Raw genomic sequence first — 20,011 nt, forward strand, 5'->3', positions numbered from 1 at the left:
GTTCAAGAAAGTTTGGGCTATCCATGCTAGGCAACAACCACAACCTTCTAGGCTGAGGAAGTAAAAGTGTTTCGAATTTGCCCAACCTAAGACAGTAAGGGCATGTTCAAGCAACCAGATCATGTTATGTCATCAACGCACTGTTAGGCTAAGTTGACATGTATGTCGGAACCACCTAACCTATGAGTTAGGCTACGCGGACCAGGCTAAGCTAAGAATTGTACCACTCAGACTAATCTAAGATAGTAAATGCAGGTTGGAAAGCCAAACCGCAACCATTAGTTGGTCCAAGCCAGCACATGCATACCCAAACCAGTTAGTTCGGACAGGCTAAGCTAAGAACTACTACTCAGATTAACTAAGATAGTAGCAGTAGACTCGGACTGGCTGGAATAGGCTACGAATATAACCACCTGTTAGGCTGAAAAGTATGACCCAATTATCCTGGCTATAGCATCTTAGGTTACAAGTGCCCAACTTAGGCTTGGCTACCTTAAGTGGCGAAAAAAAGAAATTCACCTCTTCCTTTCGACTTTAGTTCCCATTCGATTTCATTAAGAAGAATGGATCTACAATACTTTTGAAGGAACCAAGCTTTCGATTAACTTTAACTATTTGTGTAAGAGTCAAAGCGTTTGGTCAATATTCTTATAGGAAGAAACCAGCTTATACCAACAAGTATATAAAACATGGGAATTCTTCTTACTTGTAAAGGTCTAAAGTCTTCTGGAATCAATCCAAAGTATGCTAATTCCCACCATTCAGGCTGCATTCGATTACTAAGAGGTATACATATCCTTCCATTAATCAGTGCATTTTACGTGTTGTAAAATGGACTCTACATGACTAGAACAAGGTAATTCATACACTTTCATATCCTTTTTCAAACCAAACACCATGTAAATCCCCGGGGAAGCATGCTGGTTGGTGTCTCCGTGCTCCCCGAGAGGTTATTGAATTGACTAATCAAATCAATCACCTCCTCATACGAAGCTAGAAACTCTTGGTTTCCCCTTACCTCCGGTTCTAACGCACTGTGTTCAGCCACAGGAGACGTTAATTCACCCCTACCCTCTGACAAACGTCCGGGGGCATCATGGCTCAATCTCGAATAGTTAGTAGGATCTGAGAAGGTAGCCATATGCATACGTCATGGCCTTCCGACCATACGGCCACGGCAACTTTGATCCTTAATGGCCACCGATGGCTCAATCCCGAATATTCAGTAGGATTTGAGAAGGTATCTATTTGCATGCATCATGGTCATCCAACCATACGGCCTCAGCATCTTTGATCTTTAATGGCCGCTGATGGCTTGATCTTGAAAATATTATAGTCAGTATGATTTGAGAAGGTATCTGTTTGCAATCCTATAAATCCTATATACAAATATGAGAGCATATTTCATTACTCTGACATCTAGAATCCATGGAAAACGTTTGTAAAAGCATCGGCGTATGTATCAAGTTCAGCAACGGTATGGTAGTCTCTCTTAGACTCTTTGTAGTCACCACTGGCAACTCCACGTCGGCCGCTAGCCCAGCGACCGCCAATGCTTTCACTCGTTCGATTGCTTTGAGCTTAACAGCCACTGACTTCTTGATTTTCTTGCCGATTGGGCTGTGACAGTCCTGGTTCGAAGATGAAGAAGAATTTACTCTTCTCCTCTTGTCCCAAGGATCAGTCACGAAATCCCGTATCCTCCACGCTTGACTGGTACACTCAGTGATGCCATCGAACTTAGCTATGACACTATCTAGAGATGAAGACGAAGAAGATGAATCACGCCTTTTCTTTTTGTCTTACTTAGCCAATTTCACCTCTAGATCCTGTTTATTCTTCATTACTGTGTGTACCAATGAGTCAGAAAGCGTATTAGGTTCTGGAGGCAGCGAAGTAAATCGAGAATCAGTAGGCTGTGACGTCATGACTACCGCCATTTGCAATCAGCTTTGGCTATGACGTCAACACGCTTGATGGAAGCGTGAGGCTGCTTATGGCACTCTTGCAGCCAAGATCAAGAGACCCAACCTTTTGTGGCACTTCCACTTTACAAGGATGTGACAGTCCTGGCTCGAAGATGAAGAAATTATTCTTCTCCTCCCGTCATGAGGATCAGACACAAAGTCCCTGATTCTGGCCTTTTCCAACTCTTCACAGCAGCTACACTAAATTAATTTTCCATCATTCACTTGTTCGACAATTACTACTACTTCTTGTGCTTTCATATAATAGGGATGTAACAATCCTGGGTCGAAGATGGAGAAGAAACTTCTCTTGGCTCTAGGATCAGCTACGAAGTCCCTATTTCTCCAGGATTGGCAGGAGAACGCACTGGCATCAAAGCCAGTCACCTAAGCTTCATGACACCTAAGAGGAAGGATACAGAGGAAAGACCTGTCTTTTCCATTATGTGACTTATATCTCCTAACGCTTGTATTTTCTCAAAAACATGTGCATTAAAAACCTCCAATCCGAAAGCATAGTTGTAAAGTACTCTTGTACCTCGAAATGAAAATGGAAGTGTAAGGCTGTTGATGTTATTCTCGTAGGCATAGCAACCTGACATTAAAGGCTGCCTTGTTGCAATATCTGCTTCTTTACAGATGGCGATGCATCCGACCGCCATTCAGTGCATTTCAGAATAAAAGAGACATCCATCACGTGGGATCCTGGGTGGTAACATGACGTTATACATCAAACCAACTGTCCTTCTTGGGTTGGTTCTCCTGATAAGCCTGAAGCCTACCGCACACCTGCATCCTCCCTACCCACGTATCTGGAATGAAAACAAGATGACGATGCACCCCTCTCCCCACAAGGAAAGGGGCACAATTAGTCATAATTACTTCCCAAAGCATATCCAGATACATCAAAGCTTTGGATTACAGGCAATCCATATGAATATGCGATATTCCAAAGCACAGGTAACGAATTAACCGTACCTTAAGTTTCTTCACCTACAACTTACTACACGATGAGTACCTCAATGTCGAAACTGTCCAAGAAAATAACAGGGTGTTTATCTGCTTCTTGTGATATCCAGGAAGTCTCGCAGCATGAGAAGGCTTAATGTTCACATACTTGGGAATTCCAAACAACAAATAGAAAACAACAGGGGGCAAACTAAACCGGCTTTAAAAGGACGGAGCAAAGCACGTCCTCACTTAAAGGCGGTAAGAAAATAACAGTCAGTATTTATCCTAGTGTCAAGATCGAAGATTTGTTTCGTATATGAACAAATATATATTTATTCTTCCAAGGTTAATATAAAAAACATATTTGATTTCACATACGTATTTATATTACTAACAACTACTATCAGACAAACAAAGGATATATAGCATAGTTTTTGCTGCCTTGAAGTTGTAAACAATACGACTATAGAATGCCGGTTATAAGATATTCAACTGTATTAATAAATTTCTAAATTATATCGTATATGTGGTATACAGTATACTGTAGGCTAGGTTACTGTATTCATACATATATACGATATATGTAACATGAAAACATTGTCGTATACGCGAGACTAACTTGTTAAATGTTATTCCATTTCTCTTTGTACTGAATTAACATAAGCCAATGTGCATTGAACCAAGAGAATTAGCTTAAATTAATAATTACTATGCCATATATGTATGAAGTAATGCTGTGTAGGCTAGGCTAGTATAATATTCTTAACAGTAAATTAACATGGGCCGACTTACGTCCAAATTGATTTAAGACCGGTTGGTAGGAACCAATTGCTGTAGTAAGTAGACAACTACCTCTATCGAAAAATACTAATAACTATTATAGCTCTCTTCGACCTAAACATAGCGGCATAGGGCTTCAATTCCAGTCTGAGCTATGCTGGAAGGTATTTCAGACCTCATTGAAAGATTATTGAATTGACGAATCAAGTCAATGACCTCCACACAAGAAGCAAGACACTTCTGATTCTCCCTTCCTCTGCTTCCAAAACAATCTGTTTGGCTGCCGAGGAAGGTATCTCACTGCTATCGTCAGGCAAACGTCTGGGATTGTCTGGGATTCGCGGTCACTAAATCCCACGACCGCAGCACCCGTGTTATCCGACGGCCGTCACTGGCTAGTTCTTGAAAAACCGCCAAGTGAACATGAACATCTAAATCTTCCACTGCTCCTTGATCTAGGTCGAGAAAGCCGTCTATTCCTCCAGCATGACAGCTCCCTTAAAGTAGCGCGTACATCAATAACTTTCCACAGCCGTCAACTAGGGCCATTGGGGATCTTGACCTTGATCTTCTGGCCTGGGGCAAACCACAACTTCACTATCACCCAGTCTATTCGAAGGATGAACCTCTTCACCTAATGGAGAATTTTTCGACACTATTATTTAATCTTTTAATTGGAGCGTTATCATCCTTTCTCCTCATCTTGAGAGGCCTTACAGGAGACTCTGGAACTTGCTAACGTCTTTGTAGATCGATGAATTCCCAACGAAAACTCTCTAAACATGTTCAAGAGAATCCCCAAATGTCTTTCCCACAATGCTTACAACTGTACTCACAGCAGCTTCCACCCCAAACATCATCAATTTCTTTTGCTGTGATGACGCATTAGAATGACGGCCGCCATTTTGTTTAAGCTGTACCAACTACTTGTTGCACTTTCCTATTAATAAGAATGTGACAGTCCTAGCTTGAAGAGGAAGAAATTAATCTTTTCCTCTTGGCACGAGGATCTGCCACGAAGTCCCTTATCCTCCAATGTTAGACTGGAGCAGGGCACTGATGTCATCGAAGCTTGCAATGACACTGAACCAGAAGAGGAAGAACAAGAAGATGGATTGTCTTTTTTTCCTTTTGGATGTCTTATTTATTATCTCTTCTAAAGCTTGTAATTTATCCATAAAAGTGCGTGTCACTGAATCCTAAAGCCTAGTTGTATTCACTGACACCAAAGATGCAAGGGTGAATGGAGGCTGTGACATCATGTTGGTAGCCAAGTTGGATTGTGATGTCACTGAGGGTCCAGGCCGTGCTGTAATCACGCTTGATGCATAACGCACTGTGGAGATATTGGCACCCCGGCTAGAACTGTAAATGAGATCCAAAATGCTGTGGCATGGGAATCAATGCGCCACTACAGATGTGGCGTTACCCTGATAAACTGTAGACCAGGGGTGAAGGGACCCCATAGAGGTTACCCTGGAGGGAAGCATGACACCATGTATTAAGACAACAAGCCATACAAGGTTGGTACCCCTGATAGGTCTAACAGTGCCCACATCCCCTCCATTTTGTGAGCATTGGTAGCTGAAACATACGACAAAGATGGAGATGCTCCCCCCTCCCTGTGGGGAATGAAGGAGTATAATTAGGTACAAAACCGCACAAAACCTATCCTGGTGCATCCAAAAATGAATTACTGGATGAACCTGAAGGGAAGGAAGCATCTCATATAGGAGAAGAAACACATGGATCAGCATCATGACTAGCCAGAACAAAAGCTGAAGATGCTTAGTAATACAATGATGACAGTCTCCTTTCTCCTGTACTGACCCTTTTCATAAAACATTTTTCGTTGTTCCAACCAAAATCAACATACTAAACATATGCTTTTCATGCCACTATTCTGTCATTAGCAGATTTCATCTTCCTAAGAAATGAGAATACAGGCGGCCCGCGGTTAACGGCGCAATCACTCAACGGCGAATCGGTTTTACGGCGGTCGTCAAAAATATTCATTAAAAAAATAAGGCATTTTAAAGGTATCTTTACGGCACAAATTTCAGTTAACAGCGCCGCTAGCGCCGTTGTCTAACGAGTTTATACATATGTAGAAATGCCGTTCAGACCATAAAGGTTATGCAAATTATATTAACAAATTTTATGGAGAGTTATTACGTAGGTATTAGGGTAAAATATATGCCTCTGACGCTGTTCTATGCCGAAAATATCGAGTTACATAAGTGCAAATTTAGCTATGGATGTGTCGATTCATAATTGTTCATGCTTTTGTTTAAAATGTGTGTGAAAATGTATTACGTGAAAGGCATTTTTATTTCTGTACAGAAATATGATACAAAGGCAGCTTTTGAAACTGCCCTTCACGATACCAAATACGATGTTTTTTATGTTCTTTCTTGTAAGTCGCCGCCTGCCGCTCTTCCGAAAATATCGATTTAAAAAAAGTGCAAATTAGCGATCGATGTGTCGATTTTATAAATGTTTATGCTTTTATGTTGAAAATGTGTATGAAAATGTATTACGAATAGGGTATTTTTATTTCTGTGCAGAAATATGATAAAAAGCAGCTTTTGAAACTCCCCTTCAAGTTATCGACTACTGTTTGTGTTTTCAAGTTCGTTCTTGTATGCCGCCGCGGCATACAAGAACGAACTTGAAAAACACATCGTAGTCGATAACTTGAAGGGGAGTTTCAAAAGCTGCCTTTTTATCATATTTCTGCACAGAAATAAAAATACCCTATTTGTAATACATTTTCATACACATTTTAAACATAAAAGCATAAACATTTATAAAATCGACACCGATCGCTAATTTGCACTTTTTTTGCCGCCGTCTGCCGCTCTTCCAAAAATATTGAGTTAAAAAAAAGTGCAAATTTAGCGATCGATGTCGATTTTTCAAATGTTTATGCTTTTATGTTTAAAATGTGCATGAAAATATATTGCGTAAAGGTATTTTCATTTTTGTACAGAAATAAGATACAAATTAAGGCAGCCTTTGTAACTACGCTCCACGTTGTCAGGGGATGGTTTTCCATGTTCGTTCTTGTCCGCCAGTTCCGAAAAATGCATTGTGTTATTTTATTAATTATGCATCTTTTCCATAAATCCTTTAAAAAGTTATGCATTATTTCACTGTATCCAAGAATATTGTATGTATTCTCATATTATTGTATTTTAAAATACTACGGCAAACTTAAGCCCGTACTCCGCGGAGCGGCCAATGTTGTGGTTTGAAATCAGCTGATGAATACGAGTCTGTTTCACCATAACGCAATTCTGAGCGAATGCTCTTGCTTCTAGTTAGCATAAACGAATATCTAGATACTTGACTTATATGAGACAAAGTTATTTCTCCTTATACATCGTGTTTTTAGGTGGAAATATTTATTGAATATGTCTCGTTGTGAATGTGAACTACTATTTTTTTCGTAAACAGATTACGTTGGCGGCATGTTTATTGCGTAAAAAATTATGTGATTCCGTTCGCAATACGTAATCCTTTATATCATCGTAATACGAACTTTACGTTATTTATCTTATATCAGCGTGAAACCAACAGTAAAATGTGTTCTTTCAAGCACAGTAGTTTTGATTAAAATTATTTTATCCCAATTTTATCTATGGTTGTGTGTGATGGCAGACGTTTACTGCAGTTTTATCCTTGTTGCCGATGTACGATAATAGTCATTAGCAGCTTGAACAGTTTTCTCAGCTTCAGTCATAATTAGGTTTAAATTTAACGGTATATTTCCCGATTGATCTTTAATCTATATTGATCTCTGATCTATAGCGAATAAAGTTATTACATTAAGATATCTCAGTTCTATTCTATACATAACGCCATTTATAACAAATACGGTAATGTTGCACTGTAGTACGATGATCGAAATACAAGCCAAACAGATGTTATCCAGTTCGGTTGTACTTAGAAAAAAAAAGTTGTTTTCTCGTTCGGTTGTTCATAGTTGTACACGTTCACGCAACGAGTATAACGTTAAAACCATACTTTCATCATTCTCTTTTGCTGTTATTGAACTTATGTAACTAGAAGATGGATAAAGTTAGGCCATTGTAATTTGATCTCTCATAAAATCGAACTATCAAGACTAATGATCGTAACCTGAAACACTACAGCTACCTGTACACTGTATAAACTTTATTAAATCTTTACATACTCTAGACACCCATATGTACTGTACAGTAAATTCTATAGTACTATACTGCATAAATATACTTTTACTTATTGCGCCGTTGTGGGATTACGGCGCCTTTGACTGGTCTAGAGTTTCGAAAGGTGGTGTGCGGCGGCCGTAGGCTTTAAAATCGCTCAGCGTCGAAAATCGCTTGGCGTCGGTGGCCAGGAACGGAACCCCTGCCGCTAACCGAGGGCCGCCTGTATAATGTCTTTGACCACCATCAAAGAATAAATGTCCACCCTGTTAAATATATCCTCTTTAGTCGCACTTCAATCAGATAATTCTGAGATAAACTGCAAAATATCCTAGTAGGCACTTATCATCAGTATTTTAAAAGCATGCCTAACAATCCATACAAATCATTGGAGAAGACATCCCTTCTGGATTTGCTTTGAAAGACATGTGTTCCTATTAGTTTGAGCATCTGCACAGTCAGTGAACTTCACTCTTTACCTGGTAATGCATGAAAACATATAAGTAGGACTATCTTTTTCACTTGGCTACAGAGAGGCACACACACAATTGGGTTATTGTACAATGGAAAATGTAGGAATATCCCACACATAAGGCACACACTAGAAGAAAACTCCACCACAAAAATGGAAGACAGTTAAAAAGAGAAACCAGCACTCTTCACGACTGAGAAAACATAAGGTCATGACAGGTCATCAGCCAGTGACAAGATTTTGTTTTTAAGTTAGAACAGCCAAAGCTGTTCTAATCCTTTTGCAAGTAAACTCTATTCGAGAAAGTGCAAGTTTGTATTCGTTGGAAAAAATTACCTTGCTGGCATATTTAAGTACTACAAATGAGTAGCTCTGTTAATATCTATAACAGTGTCTTTCAAAGACAATTTATATCTAATCACCATCCTCTTTGCAGATATTTGCCGCTGTCAGTAAACATTTTTCAAACTTTACCTTAGGCTTGAAAATTAAAAATGCAAATGTTTTCTTTTTGGAACAATAGTTGCAGCTTGTCAAGTAACTGACAAAGAGAAGGTAGTGGAATTCTTCTTGCTTTTAGCTTCTATCTTTTAGCATTACATATTTACATAAAAATTATCAAAATCCTGGAATTTAAAGCAAGTATGCAGGCCAATGGGTATGATTACTCTGCTGAATGCAAATTGCTTCTTTCTTCTGTAGCTGCTACTATAACTAGACACAACACTATAAATCATCTCATAACTATTCTGAAAAATGACACTTCTCAGACTTCACTCTTTACCAAGTGGAATAAAATAAATAATTTTGTGCCCTACCACACAAACAATGATTTGGGCATCTTATGATTACTGCAGTGAACAAGGAACATTTCTTTTACAAAAACATACAAAAAATTTTTGGTAAAAATAAGCAATATGCTGTTCCTGGCCAACAACAAGAATAATTATTTAAAAATGGGCACTTAAGCTGACAACTCTTCAGAATGAAAATGGTTAAAGACTATTGCTAGCAATATATACATCCAGAATGTGATCAAACAACAAGGTTTATCTGCAAATTATTGTGGAATGCGCTCTCTCTCTCTCTATCAGTACTACTTGAGTCTTTGTTTAGTGGACTATAAACATAAAATTATGATAAATTCAACTTGATAATGTGTTGTTAGTCTCTCTCTCTCTCTCTCTCTCTCTCTCTCTCTCTCTCTCTCTCTCTCTCTCTCTCTCTCTCTCAGTACTACTTGAGTCTTTGTTTAGTGGACTATAAACATAAAATTATGATAAATTCATCTTGATAATGTCTCTCTCTCTCTCTCTCTCTCTCTCTCTCTCAAATACATAAGGTAGATATTTTTACTTACTATGACAAGACTCGCAAGCTTTGCCAGATAATGAGACATCAACTGTCGTCCCATTCCCATTCACCATGGAGGGTGTTTTACCATTTGACAATGCTGCAGGGTTTGGTTTGTTACTGAAAATTCAAATGCTTTGTGAAAATTTAATTAAAAAAAAAAAAGGCAAACAAATACAACTTTATATTGCAACTACAAAAACATTAATATGATTCACACCCCTTATTTCTGTCATTTTTCACACAAACCTGCTGTTCAAGTTACATTTGCTATCAAAATACATCAAACTGTAAAGTTATCAAAATACATCAAACTGTAAACATTTATAAAAAATACATCTTATAAACAAGATTTAGAATGTTCTGAAATTTTAAATAATATTAGGGAGAATTACAATTTTTCTAGAAAAGGCAAATAAATGTAACTTGATATTGCAACTACAAAGCAGCTGTTCATATAATTCAAAATAGCTACACCTTCTATCTATAATTATTACAAGTGTCACTCCCCAAAATGTTGCTGCTGACTTCTAGTTTTATGTTTTAAAATTGTAACAAATTTTGAAGTTTTATATTTTTAACAAACCAGACCATTGTACATAATAAACAGATATACCAGGTAAAAATGTTCTTTTACAACAGAATTCCAGCTAATAATATATATATAAAATATAAATAAATATATATATATATATATATATATATATATATATATATATATATATATATATATATATATATATATATATATGAATAACTTGATCACGAAGTATATAAACGTGATGCTATGTATAAATAAAGGTTTTTTTGCCACGAAGGAAAAAAATGAAAAAAACGAGTTGGCCGAGTACTTTCGGTCCTATTCGGACCCTTTACTGAGGCATACTGATTTTACAAAGAACACCATAGTCAAAAGAAGGCTTATGGCTAATTTGGTAGTGTCAGTTTGTATATTAAGCCTTCTTTTGGGGGGGGACTATGGTGTTCTTTGTAAAATCAGTATGCCTCAGTAAAGGGTCCGAATAGGACCGAAAGTACTCGGCCAACTCGTTTTTTCATTTTTTTCCTTCGTGGCAAAAAAACCTTTATTTATATATATATATATATATACACAAACCGTTCCCCTTGGTTCCCTCCGCCGGTTCCCATCCTCAGTCCGAAACTCGGGTTTTTATAGAATTTACCTTTTCTCTCACTCAGGCCCTTGTGTAATTTTATTAGAATATAAGACCAGTGTTAAATTAATCACTGAGCATTTGATTTCTGCATAACTTAAGAGACCTACGCGACCCAGGTCAAGGTCACACACACAAATAGATATAGATATAGATATAGATATATATATATAGATATATATATATATATATATATATAGATATAGATATAGATATAGATATATATATATATATATATATATATATATATATATATATTATATATATATATATATATACACAGTGGTACCTCGAGATACGAAATTAATCCGTTCCGAGACGGCCTTCGTATTATGAGTTTTTCGTAACTTGGAACACATTTTACATGTAAAATGGCTAATCCGTTCCAAGCCCTCCAAAAGCACCCCAGTAAATTATATTTCTAGGCCTAAAACGCATGTTCTAGGGTTACGACGGAAGAAATATGACTCCAAAAAGGCAAAATACTGTACATACTTGAGTAATATTCAACTGCATGTAATGTTCAACCCCATTTTTACTGCATATATTAGGACTTTAGCATATGTCCCTTAGCAATAAGCCTAGCCTATGTTAGCGGTTGCTACTGTAGCCTAGTCTATGATTCTGACATCTAAACGTAAGAGCTAAAAGCTTAGAATATGCCAATAAAATGTATAAATAATCAGTATGTACTCATTTCAAATAATTATTAATTAATCATTAACTATAATACACAAACAAACAAAAAACAAACCTTCCGATCGATTGTTTACATCCAGCTCTTACCCGTCTTAGAGTATCGAACGAGCACCAAGCAATCATTTTTCCTAGCACACAGTAAGCCATAAATTGTCATTAGTATCTCTCTTCAACTAATGAAACCACCAAACAGTATAATAACCATGCATTTCTATTCTTTATTCTTCAACTAATGAAACCACCAAACAGTATAATAACCATTCATTTCTATTCTTTATTCTATCTTTACCTAATGAAGATACCGAGTTACCGACAGCTATAATGAAACATGCGTATACGTAACGTAATAATAAAACAGAAGAAGAATTCTAAAAAATACGTATTTGTTGGCAGTCTGATTTATTTTATATTTTATGATATCTAATTCACAATTTTTTGTTATTAAATGTATTGCATGTACTCATTTCAAATAATTATTAAGTAACCATTAACTATAATAAACAAACAAAAAAAAGCTTCCAAACGTCAGTTTACATCCAGCACTTACGAGTATCGAACGATCGCCAAGCAATCACTTTTACACAGTAAGCCATAAATTTTCATTATCTCTCTTCAACTACTGAAACTACCAAACAGTATAATAACCATTCATTTCTATTCTTTATTCTATCTTTACCTAATGTTTTCTTTATTAAATGTATTGCATGAATAAGTTTTTCAATTTACAGCAACCTTTTACCAATAGAATACTTAAAGCACAAGGGGTAGATGCTGACCAATAGGAGAGCAGGACCTTATGGGGTGACTAGCATCAGGAACCAATGGGAGAGCGGGAGGATGGTGGCGAGTTTACTCAGTTGGCGGCGCGGGAGTTTTAAAATTGTTCTCGGTGGTCCGGGCGAATCTCTGGACTTTACAGCAACAACCTTTCGTATCTTGAAAACTTTTCGCATTGGCTTCCGTAACTTGGATTTTTCGTAAGTTGAGCCTTTCGTATCTTGAGGTACTACTGTATATATATACACATTAATACAGTAGTACCTCGAGATACGAAATTAATCCATTCTGAGGCGCCCTTCGTATCATGAAGTTTTTGTATCTTGGACCACATTTTACATGTAAAATGGCTAATCAGTTCCAAGCCCTCCAAAAACACCCCAGTAAATTATATTTCCAGGCCTAAAACGCATGTTCTAGGGTTACGACGCCGATCCGACGGAAGAAATATGACTCCAAAAAGGCAAAATACTGTACATACTTGAGTAATATTCAACTGCATGTAATGTTCGACCCCAGTTTTACTGCATATATTAGGACTTTAGCATATGTCCCTTAGCAATGAGCCTAGCCTATGTTAGCGGTTGCTACTGTAGCCTAGTCTATGATTCTGACATCTAAACCTAAGAGCTAAAATCTTAGAATATGCCAATAAAATGTATAAATAACCAGTATGTACTCATTTCAAATAATTATTAATTAATCATTAACTATAATACACAAACAAACAAACCAAAAAACCTTCCAATCGATTGTTTATATATTCAGCCCTTACCCGTCTTACGAGTACCAAACGAACGCCAAGCAATCATTTTTCCAAGCACACAATAAGCCATAAATTTTCATTAGTATCTCTCTTCAACTAATGAAACTACCAAACAGTATAATAACCATTCATTTCTATTCTTTATTCTATCTTTACCTAATGAAGATACCGAGTTACTGACAGCTATAATGAAACATACGTATACATAACGTAATAATAAAACGGAAGAAGAATTCTAAAAAATACGTATTTGTTGGCAGTCTGATTTATTTTATATTTTATAATATCTAATTCACAAGTTTTTTATTAAATGTATTGCATGTACTCATTTCAAATAATTATTAAGTAACCATTAACTAAAATAAACAAACAAAAAAATCTTCCAAACTTCTGTTTACATCCAGTACTTACGAGTATCGAACGATCGCCAAGCAATCACTTTACACAGTAAGCCATAAATTTTCATTATCTCTCTTCAACTACTGAAACTACCAAACAGTATACGTATCCTCGAGATACGAAAGGCTCAACCTACGAAAAACTCAAGATAGGAAAGCCAATACAAAAAACTTAACGGCTCTACATACGAAAAGTTTTCAGGATACGAAAGGTTTCTGAAAGTCCGAGATTCGCCCGGATAACAATTTTGAAAATCGCACCGGGCGCCGCCATCTTAATACTAGTAGACTTGCCACCATCCTCCTGCTCTCCCATTGGTTCCTGATGCTAGTCGCGGCCATGAAATCCTTCTCTCCTATTGGCCAGTGTCCCTCCCATCATGCATCTACAGTGGACACCCCGTATTCGTGTTCTCCAGATTCGCGGACTCACACATTTGCTGATTTCTCTCGGGAACGTTTCCCTGCATTATTCGTGCATTCGCGGTATTTTTCTATGGTAAATATCCACAAATTCCTGGTTTTTTTTATGAATTTCATCATAAAATGCACTTTTTGTGATAAAACTATTAAAAATACCATGTATGAAAACTTTTAGTGGGTTTTTCTTAAGTTTTAACTAACAAAATAGGCTGTTTTTTAGCATTTTTATAGGGGTTCCAAACATTCGCGGGTTCTAACTATTCACGGGGGGGTCTGGTACGCATCCCCCGCGAATACGGGGGGACCACTGTACTATGTACACGTGGTGGCGTGGCTCGGCCTCTCGGTACCAGCATTGTTATAGTATGCACGCGGTATTAGTTTTCGGGATCGTCAATGTGTACGTATTTAAAAAAAAGTTACCAAGATCTCTCACATGGGCTAAGTGATCAAGGTCTCTCTCATGAGATAACTTGAAACTTTGCAAGGTTGGTAGAATCTCCACTCCCTGCTGAACAGAGGGTGTAGGCCAATTATTTACAACATGCATACCAGTAGCACGTATAATCAAGGCACTTCAGTTTATGTTGAAGGTCAGCAGCCGAACATTCAGTACCGAAATCAGTTGCAGAGAGAGCATTTGGTTGAACAGGGTTTTGATGGACACCAGGGCCAACAGAGTCATGAGGTGCAGAAAAAGAACCAAGTGATAAAAAACAGAAAGTTGAAATTCTGTATATATATAAAAAAAAAAAAAAACTTACATAAATAAGTAAAAAAAAGTCAAAAAAAGTTAAAAAAAAAAAAAAAAAGAAATTAAAGCCGCTTTTCATAAAGTGCAATCCTTTGTAGAAGACACCCCCCAAAAAGGCTCACACAGGAACATTGTGAAAAGTAGGCAGAAGCAATCTTCCTTGGATAGTCATGTAATATGTAGTACGTACGTATATTTTTTAAAGTGTGCGTACGTACATATGTACAAAAGAAAAAGAAAAAATGGCAGAAATTAAAGCCGCTTTTCATAAAGTGCAATCATTTGTAGAAGACACCCCCCGAAAAGGCTCACACATGAACATTGTGAAAAGTAGGCAGGAGCAATCTTTCTTGGATAGTTACGTATGTACGTAGCCTCACTCGAAAGGTAAGCTTCCACATTTTACATACGTACAGTATATTTCTTGTTACCATGTAAACTAATATACACTTTATTTACAGGATATATTTTGCATTTTCTTTATTAATTTAGTTATTGAATGGTCCAAATTGTTGTAGTATTTCATTGTTTATAGGTCAATTTAGCTTTAGTATGAAATTTACTGGGGTGTTTTTGGAGGGCTTGGAACGGATTAGCCATTTTACATGCAAAATGTGGTCCAAGATACGAAAACCTCATGATACGAAGGGCCCCTCAGAACGGATTAATTTCGTATCTTGAGGTACTACTGTATATATATGTGTGTGTGTGTGTGTGTGTGTGTGTATATATATTATATATATATATATATATATGAAACACCTAGGGTTTTTGATTAATAATATATTGTCCATGTGTTCTCTGTGACCTATGGAATGTGAAGAACAGGGAGAAGCAACGACCCGAGAGTAGCTGAACAATGAGTTTCTAGGGATGGCGTGAGATAAAAATGCTTAGTTAGACAAGTCAATGCACGACAGTTTATGAACTCTTCTCAAAGTGCCTTTGTGAAACTGGATGCAGCTAGAACCGTGAGGCGTTAACGAACTGTGTGTTCGTATGTGCGTGTGTGCCTCTTCCCTTTAATAGTTTCATACGCAAGTCTATGGGGGGATTTTGATAGAGGGTCTTCAGGAGAAAGGCAAGATGCCGTGGTGCTCCACCGGGAGTTTGTGCGACATAGTGTTTAAGTGTCCGGTTGCTTGGGTGAGTGTTAAGATTACTTTAGCCAAGGAGCAGCTTGTTGTCTGTTTGACATTTTTAAGAATATCTGATCTTTAGATTTTGTTGCTAAACTTATGTGTACTTACCGGGATGTGCTCTGTCTTTGAAACAGACGATTCTGGCAGAACTGGCAATTGAGGGGGACAAAGAGTTCCCAGATGGGTGTAGACTTTTTGGTGACTACCATTACTCTTAGACATTTTACTGTTCGGGGTTTTTGAGTTAGTCTGTAAGACTTGATTACTTGATTGATTCATTATTTATTCATTGTTAATAAATGTTAATGTTATGATGCGACTCTCTCATTTTCATTACCTGTTAGAATGGGGAGAACAGAGTGTAGAGTGGAGAGAGAGAGAGAGAGAGAGAGAGAGAGAGAGAGAGAGAGAGAGAGAGAGAGAGAGAGAGAGAGAGAGAGGCTGTGTGTAATACTGTGTTGGTTTGCCTTCTGTTCGTGCTGCATGCTTACCTGATAAGTAATGCGGGAATCTCCCCATTACAGGATTGGTGGCAGCGGTGGGATAGTGGTATAAAAGTTTTTTTTTATGCCAAGGAACGCCAATGCAGATATAGGTGACCAGTTAAAAAAAAAATAAAGGGGTTATGGGTTGTGGCTTAGCGATAGTTTTCGAACGACAAAGCTTTTGTGGGATTGTGGAAAATTGTTAAATTGTTAGATCTCGGTTGCTAAGTGAAAAGGGGTAGAGAAATATCCGTCCGTGGGATGTGGGATATTGTTAAATTGTTAGATCTCGGTTGCTAAGTGAAAAGGGGTAGAGAAATATCCGTCCGTGGGATGTGGGATGAGGAAAGAAATTCTATTAGGGTCATCAAATTTGCTCGTACCGAGATTCTTCATGGCATGAGACGAGTAACTCAGTCTGGTTTGTGAGTGAGTGTTGTCAGGTGCCTTTTCGCCGATCGCGTTTGCATTGTGCAGACGAGATTTACGTATTCTACGCGAATTCCGAGTTATTTTTGTTCCCATTATGGAGTGGTGAGTGTTAAAAACTATTGTTTTGAAGGGGAGGGTTGTTTTAAATATTTCAGTGGAATGGGATTGGTTCAAGAGGTCAAAAATTTTTCTTGTCTTTGCCCCCTAGTAGCAGAAGTGACGTGTTTTCTTTATTCACGCCTGTTTATAATAGACGTTTTCGTCTTTGTTTAAAATATGAGGGTGTATTAAGAAGTTTTTTTTTTCCATGCATGTGAACTGTGCTTAGATAAGCATATTTGGCTTAGAGACAGAGCGGCCACAATTTTACGGGCTCAGCACATTTCTGCAGAGAGGCGCGTTGCATTGTGGGTACTGCATGCCTCGAGAGGGGCATTGCGAGGGTACTGGCATGTCTCGGGGATTGCGAGATGGGTACTAGTGTATACCTTGGGAGGGGGTCCTCAGACACTGTTCAAGGGGATATGGGTACTACTGCGGGGACTACTGGCATGCCTGGGAGTATTCTGCCGCTTGACTGAGGGGTTGTTCTAACGGGGGGAGAAACTTTTTTTTTTTTTTTTTTCTGAGTGTGGGTGAACTCCCCCTTTCTTTTTTTTTTTTCTTTGTCGGGCTGTTGAAGACAAGTCTGGTCTTGACAATGAATACTAAGATATCAGCTGATTGACTAGTTGATGAAGTGAAACGCCCGTAGTCTTTTTTTTTTTTAGAAGAGATATTTTTTCTCTCTTGGAGGAAGAGAAAAGGAAATAAAAAGAGAATTGAAATGCATTGTATGGGTGTATGTTTTCTTTGTGCCTTGGAAGAAACAAATATAAGGGGGATACACGGATTATCATTATTTTTTTAATTGTGTTGGAGAGATTACTTTGAAAATAGTGCCGAGTGGTGATGTATGGTGTTGCATCTGGAGAAATTGTGTGTCATGAGGTTCAGCAATACTGTTGTAAGCTATTTTGAATTTCACCCTTACTTGAGATCTTTGCAAGAGAATTATTGCTATGGAGTTATTATTATTATTAATAATAATTATTATACTTGAGATGTGTCACGGGAGGGTTGCTTAAGTATAATTATCATTACGGGAGACATACTTTGCAAGAGATTTGAGATATTTCATGGGAGATTAGTTGATAATTATTACAGATAATTATTCATGGAGAATTATTACGATGAATTAACGGGAGAGATCTTGTCTTAATTATTTGTTGAGTTTTTGTAACTTTGGAGATTATTTCAGTGATTCACGGGGATGACTGAATCTTGGTGAATTGTGTTGAAACTTGTTGAACTCTTGCTGAATTTTGTGCTGAATTTTTGGAGAATGGACAAGCATTAACATTGGTGATGTTTTTTTTTTATACTGATACTGGTGATTTTGATGATAGCAAAATTTGGTGATTTTTTTTTTATAGTGATATTTCTGATACTGATTTTTTATATACTAATACGTGGGTATTGTAATGCTATCAAGGGAGGTAAAATCTTTTTTTTTGAATTTTGGGAGGAACTAACAACACATTATTTTAGTTTTTTTTTTCCTTTTTTTTATGAGTTCAGCGGATAATTGCTTGACATCTAGTGAGTCACGGGAGATAGTGAACAAGGCCGTTGATTTTTCTTTTCTCCTTTTTTGGAAATTAGCCATCGCTGACACAAGTTTTTTTTTTACCAAGGGTGAATTTGAGTTTATTTTTTCTCTCCAGTTGTTGTGAATATTTTTTAATATCTCAGTTCGTGACTTAGAGTCAGTGTTCGGGAACGTGTTTGTGTTTTAGCTATTTGATGCTGCAGAGAAATATATGGGAGAATTTCTTGCACGTTTTGAATGCATACGTAATGGTGCTACATTTTTTCTCTGGATATATAGGTTCCAGAAATTGTGAGTTTTCTTGCACAATACCTTTGTTGTATTTGTGACGACTTTGTGAGAGATAGGAAACTTGGGTAAGTTTTCTAGTGGCCTATGTCGTAGTGCATATGTGTGTGTTTGGAGTTTCTGTTATAATGTCTTGTGGCACATTGGTGATTTTTTCTAGAATTTTCTAGACAGTTTTATTTGCCAAATTTTTGCCCTTTTTTAGCAGTTATGCTAAATGGAGTGTTTTATAGTTTTTGACTATGACATTGAGTTATTCTCTGGAGAATTGGAGATATGTTATTTTGGAGAGATAATTGAGATATATTTGGAGTTATAATTGGAGGTATATATTATTTTGGAGTTATAATTGAGATATATTATCTTGGAGTTATATTTTGAGATATAATATATTGGAGATATATTTTTGGCCATTTTTGATATTTGCCAATGGTGATGAGAGCTATGTTTAGTTCAATTATTTTGCAGCCATATTTGGAGATTATGGGGCAATATTTGTGAGTGTGTGAGTTAGATGCCTTGAGTAAACATTTTTTTGGAGATATATTTTTTTGGAGCCTTGTTTGTTCCACATGGAGTTATTGGGGAAATAGAGGTAAATATTTTGTATTTGCCGAAATAGAGTGAATTAATTCTGGCGGGTGACCCTTTTTTTTGTGGTTATGGGAGTTTGTTTTTTTGAGCCAAGAGGAGATTTCTGTGGTTCTTTCTCTTTGGTTTCGTGACTATTTAGAGGCGAGTGTCATTACTGCATTACGAGTCCTATGGAAATGTGTGCATTTGTTATGTTCATAAGTGTGTTATTCTTGGAAGCATATAATTTGGGGCAAAGTCATGTTGAGAGAATAAGTCTTTGAGACAAATCTTTGAACACATTAGTCATATCCTGGAGTTAATTCTGTGAAATGTGTCTGTTAGACCTTTTTCTATAGAATCATGGGTTTCCAAACTTGTGTGTCTGACTAGACAATTTTTATGCTGCTGTTTGAGCAAACGTCCGCAGGCGATTTTTCTGCTGACAAGCGATGTGATGAGCCGTGTGCTGACTTTTTTCCTCTGAGGACGATTGCTCAGAATTTTCGCAATATCTGGAAATGTTGACAATAGCATTTCATGAAAGCGCATGGGTAAGAGTTTGCTTTCTGGCAAATTCCATAACTTTACATGGAGCATTTCTTGGGAAAAACGCGGGAGTTATGCATACTATACATGTATTATGTATTTTGTGATTGGGGAAACTTACTTGTGATTATCTTTTTTTTATTTTTCTTCCTTTCCCTATGAGAGATATAATTTGGGGATTGA

General features: G+C 37.2%; 1 protein-coding gene across 5 annotated transcripts in view; it reads right to left on the bottom strand.

The window, feature by feature from the left end:
* LOC135215449 (metastasis-associated protein MTA1-like) overlaps positions 1-20,011 on the bottom strand; it is a 234,983-nt gene that overhangs the window by 125,068 nt on the left and 89,904 nt on the right. For all 5 annotated transcript variants that reach the window (XM_064250125.1, XM_064250124.1, XM_064250123.1 and 2 more), the window contains exon 8: positions 9,724-9,836. In XM_064250125.1, coding sequence (XP_064106195.1) covers positions 9,724-9,836 — 113 coding nt within the window. The remainder of the gene's footprint in view (positions 1-9,723; positions 9,837-20,011) is intronic.

Source organism: Macrobrachium nipponense, chromosome 5, assembly GCF_015104395.2.
Source record: "Macrobrachium nipponense isolate FS-2020 chromosome 5, ASM1510439v2, whole genome shotgun sequence".
NCBI classification, from domain to species: Eukaryota; Metazoa; Arthropoda; class Malacostraca; order Decapoda; family Palaemonidae; genus Macrobrachium; species Macrobrachium nipponense.